Genomic DNA, 5420 nt, shown 5'->3' on the forward strand with positions numbered 1-5420 from the left:
GGATAGTTCACCCAAAAATGAAAATTAGCTCATGATTTACTCCTTTAAATTTAATCCTAGGCGTATCTGACCTTCCTCTTTCAGACTAACACAATCACAGTTATATTTAAAAATGTCCTGGCTCTTCCTAGCTGTATAATGGCAGTGAATGGTGCCCCTGTTTTTGAAGCCTAAAAAACTGCATCCATCCATCATAAAACTACTCCACACGACTCCGGGGTGTTAATAAAGGCCTTCTGAAGCGAAATGATGCATTAGTGTAAGAAAGATATACATTTTTAAAAATTCTAAATATTTGAAATACTTGTATAATAGTTGAAAAATATTTTTCATAATCAATTTTTTTTTTAGATTTTTAAGCACCATATAAGCCCCCTAAAACAGTTTACTAAATGCTTTAATTTACAAAAAAGTTCATATAAAAAATGTTTCAGATGAAATTTAGTTTGTAAAATAGACAAGTCCACTAAAATAGTTCCTAGCGAAATCAAAATAAAAGTTTTTCACTCTGTACCGCTCACTCTGGTCTGGAAAGTCAAAAACACTGTAAAAATGATTTTTCGATAAAACAAATATTATTAGATAATGTTTTACAAGAAAATACTATTAAGTCTTTCTACTTCAAGAGTTCATGTTTAATTCAATGTATTACTTGCCATGTCATTGTAATAATTTATTAAATTTACTCACAATTTATGAGTGAAAATTGTCTCAAAATAAATAATATTTTTAAGTACAGTTAAAGTTTGAATAGAAGAACTTTTGGAACTCCACTCTGCCAATCAGATTCAAAGACCAGAACTATGTTATACTGTATAATACTATATCATGAAGTTCTGGAGAGCTTCATTTAAATTAGCAAACTCAAAAATCATGCTCAAATTTCAAAAAGTCAAAGCTCTAATTGAGCAACTTCATCAGAAGTTTAAGACCTTTGATGGTGCATTTTAAGAACCTCCTCTTAATCCCAACCCTGAACCTGGGAAGCATTTGTAAGTCTCCTTCCTAAGAATAATGATGAGGCCAGCTTGGTTTGAGCAGAAAGATGGTGGGCGGGGAATGAAAGGCCTGAATTTCTTAGTGCTCGGACTGAATTGCAATTGATAGGGGGAGTTTATGCACTATGCATCAAACAGATCTATGACTTCAGACTTAAGGTAATGCCGGAGGACTGTAATTTCTCTACATCAGTACAGTACATCTGTAGAAGTGCAGCAGAAGTCTGGGAGAATATGAAGGATATACATCTCTGCAAAGCAAACCTGCACATGAACAGGGCTCATTAGTGCGCATTATAAATTCTAAAGCATCAGAGTCCGTAAGAGGTTGACATTGAGTGAATCTGACTGTTCTGTGTCTCAGCTGGCTTGAGATGCTCTTCAGCTGTCCTAGCCTGCTATCTCAAATTGACACACAGATTGGAGAATGAAAAGAGAAGGGGCACAGGAAATAACATGTAGCATGTTAGATTAAACAAATACAAATTGGATTGTCTTGCAAAACAGCATATATCTTTCTATATTGATTAAAATACAATGGGTAGAACATATTGTCTGGAATGAGGGTATATGGCCACATATGAGCCCTTCTGTTGTCTTCAAGACTATTTTTACCCGTTTTCGGAAAGGAATGTACTGTAAATACCACATTGTTTTTAGACATCAAGATTTTGTGACATTGTCAAAAACATCTAAATAAGCACAATTAAAGCTGCAAAGCCCATAAAGGGACAGAATGGGGGGGGGGGGGTATATATATTTCAGTGTTTTGCATTTAACAATTTGTATGTTTTCCCTGAGAAACACTGCGTTTGCATTTAAATGTAATTTCCTTCCCATCTCATATTTTTTTCCATCACCATGTCCCCTTAGGGGTTCATTATAAAGCAAATTTATAGTTTAAAAAATGTTTCATTTAAAAATAAATAAATAAAGTGTTCTATTTGATCCATAAAAAAACAAAACAAACAAAAAACAATTATGCTTATGCAGATTTTTTTTAAAATTCATGAATCAAATTTAAAAATATTTGATACATAATATTTTAAATATATATATATATATTTATAATCCATGTGTTTGTGTGTGTTTTAGCACCATGACGTTTCAAGCACTTTAAAATAGTTTATTAAAGTTCTCCTGGTGTAACAGGCTATTTTATTACCTCCTAAAACACTACATGGAAACAACAACAAACAAATAAATAAATAAAAACACTACAGTGCTTTACACACGTGTCGTACTGCAACAAATAGCTTTGCATAAGATGTGCGAAGTGGAACCATACTGACTTCTCCAGTCACAACTGGCTTTACAGTGACTGGAAAAATTTACACTTGTGAAATTTACATGAACTAGTTGTACTGTATCTGTAAGATGTGCAAAATCCATTTACTAATAGCAGAACACTACAAAAGTGGTTATAAACTATATAAAATATTATAAATTGCCAATTATGATTGAAATAAATGAGAAATGGGACAAGCTGTGTCCCAAAGTTCTTTAATATTTAGAAATAAAATCATAAAAAAAAAACACATTTTCCTTTAGGTGAGACCTGTTGTACCCTAATAATGAAGTCATGAAATTTTAATGCCTGCAATGTCGGTTACATTTTACCCAAAGATCCCAAGTGAATGAAGTTTCCTAGGAGAACAGGAAAATAACAGTTTGCTAGACATACAGTAGACGCTATAACATGACACTGAAACAGTCATCATCCTCTTGGCATTAATAGTATTATAATTTAGTTCACTTGAGTGTACTGAAAGGGAAGTTCACTAAAAAAATTGACAAAAATATCTTTGAGCGGGGAAATGTAATTTGTAGCGAATATCATTAAGTCTTGAGAAAATGAAAATGGCAATTTCTCCGACCGTCACTGTTAAAGTCACTGTTTAATTCTAAGTTGCTCTTAAAAGGCTTATAGAGCAGCTCTAGCGTAAGTGACAGGAAATGAGAACAGCGGTCTGAATGTAATGTGATAAAACCTTAGCCATCGCTCCACAGTGGCAACAATAAACCACTGCCGAATCATAATGCTAATATATAACAAAGCGCACCGTGCAATATATCATCGGCCGGCATCCACAGGTGCATGTTATATATACGCTAAGACACATTCACATTCTTGTGTCATTTTGAATGCACAGTGCCAGCCATCTGTGCTGACGGGATAAAACTATGAATTGTTCAAGTGGTCATACTTCTCACAAACAGAGCTGGCAGCCCAGTAAACATTAGACAGAATAATACATTACAGCATTAAAGAGATTGAAGGCTGAGCATCCCTCCAGTCACATCCATAGAAATAATGTCAGAGCTTGCGGCAAGAACGCTCACTCTCCCTGTCTTTGTCTATCTTCCTCCCCTAAACCCCAACCCATATCCTGCCTTTCCCTCTCTCGCAGAACGCATGGATCGGAAAGCTTATGTCGGGTGTAACTGGCACTAAATTATGCCCACTAGGAAAATTAGGTACCACCAACACATTAATTAAATTAGATAAAGTCATGACAAAATTAAAAACCTGACCTTTCATCAATGTGTTCTTTTCTCGCTTGAATGTTACAACGCAACGTAAATGTGTTTCTAACTCCAACATTCAATCACTGTGTTTCTTTGAAGAAAGGGGGTGTAAAAATAACCCAGTTTCCCCTGAAGCTATGAAATCTTGGCCGAAAGGTCGAGTAGAACTGGAAAAAAGCATTACCGACATATGGCCATGCATAAATAAAGAACAAGCATTAATCCCAATAGCAACCGAGACCATAAAACTTCTGTTTTCACAATGTACGACGCTGTTATCAGAGTATTACTTCAACATTTACTTGTTAAGATGAACAAGACATCTATAAATACTTCAAACGTCCTTGAATATTTACTCAAACCGCAGGATACGGGATCCCGCGGAGAGATAGGCCAGCTACACATGTACATTGCATTTGAAATGTCATGAAATACCTCTGAAAACATCGATCTGCATATCTTAGATTACTACAGGAGTGATTCGTATGGAGAACGCTTCATAGGAGGGAATGAGGAGGTTATTCCCACACATTAGCTAAACTAGGTTCGGATCACGGGTCAGACCGTCACTTAGCAGCTCATCAAGGCCCTTATTTAGCAGGGAAGGCAAGATTATATGCTTTGCATGCGGAACGCCGTTGAGCTTCTAAACAATCTCAAGGCTGGAATCTGAACGGTCCGCTCAGAGGACTCTAATCAGCCTGACACAATTACACTCTGTCACTCAATTATTGAAAAGGACCTTGTCAACAATGCAATGCCTTGCTGCTCCTTTAAACGACAGGAGATGCACTTGGTTATGCCGAGGTGCCAAATTATGAATTTGCATGGGGTTGCAGGGACGTTTTGGTGCGTAAAATCGGAATGTTCTGCAAAAAACAATGCAGGCTTTGGGTGGATTATGACATTTTCTGCCGTGAACATGAAAGAGAAGTCAGTACTGCTTACGTCTAACGTCTCTGAAGTAAATGGTCTGTCGGTTGGGGTTGAGCAGTTGGATGACGGAGTCGTCGTTGTTTTTCACTCGGCAGCTGATGATGGCCGTCTCGCCCTCAACCACCGAGACGTTATTCGTCACCAGGTTCTGACCCTGCGCTGTAACCCAGAGAAAGTACAATAAAATACAAGACTTACAACACAGAGCAACAGAAGTACAAATCCCATTCATATTCATCATATGGGATAAACATGAAAACCTTTCGAGATGTACGAGAGCTTTGAAGTGGCTGAGCGATGACATAAGTCAGTGTGATTTAGATTTTTTTTAATTGTTTAAAAATCAACCAGGTTCCTAGTAAAGATAATCCTGGAAAGAAATCCACCAATCAGAGAAGATGCTGTTACCTTGGAAACAATAACACTGGCAGACATGATCAGCAAAGACTTCTCATTTACATGAAGCATTGCAAATTATGTAATCAGTTCCTGTACACTCTAAACACAATAAAATTGTATTTGGCATAAAACATATTGATATATAATTTTATTTTATTGTTAATATGTTATCATTATACTTCATATATTTTTTATATTTATAAAATAATTGAATTAAGCTAATTTTTATATTTATAAATTACAATATATTTGATGTTTATTGCACATATAAATTATTTTTAATATAGTTATATTTAATAATTATAAAACTATAAATAAATGTGAGGTTTACTGTGTTATATAGATAACTTGATAACTAGCACTTTTTTGTTTAATTACATAATTTAAATTGGTTTAAAAAAAAGTTTAAGTATACAGTCTCATACCTTGCACCTTTAATTTTCATATACTTATTAGCTTAAAATTCAAGTTTGCCATGTTGTGATTCATCTCAGAGGTCACTGCTTTGGTTCATTGCTTTTTATTGCAGAACTTTTGAACTCCTTATGGAGGAAAAAA

The 5420-nt window shown here is 35.1% G+C and overlaps 1 protein-coding gene across 1 annotated transcript in view; it reads right to left on the reverse strand.

Annotated features, from left to right (window-relative positions):
* LOC107748594 (cell adhesion molecule 1-like) overlaps positions 1-5420 on the reverse strand; it is a 181143-nt gene that overhangs the window by 53588 nt on the left and 122135 nt on the right. The window contains exon 2 of the mRNA XM_016563453.1: positions 4476-4622. Within this exon, the coding sequence (XP_016418939.1) occupies positions 4476-4622 (147 nt within the window). The remainder of the gene's footprint in view (positions 1-4475; positions 4623-5420) is intronic.

Source organism: Sinocyclocheilus rhinocerous, unplaced genomic scaffold (genome assembly GCF_001515625.1).
Source record: "Sinocyclocheilus rhinocerous isolate Xijiao unplaced genomic scaffold, SAMN03320098_v1.1 scaffold620, whole genome shotgun sequence".
Lineage (NCBI taxonomy): Eukaryota > Metazoa > Chordata > Actinopteri > Cypriniformes > Cyprinidae > Sinocyclocheilus > Sinocyclocheilus rhinocerous.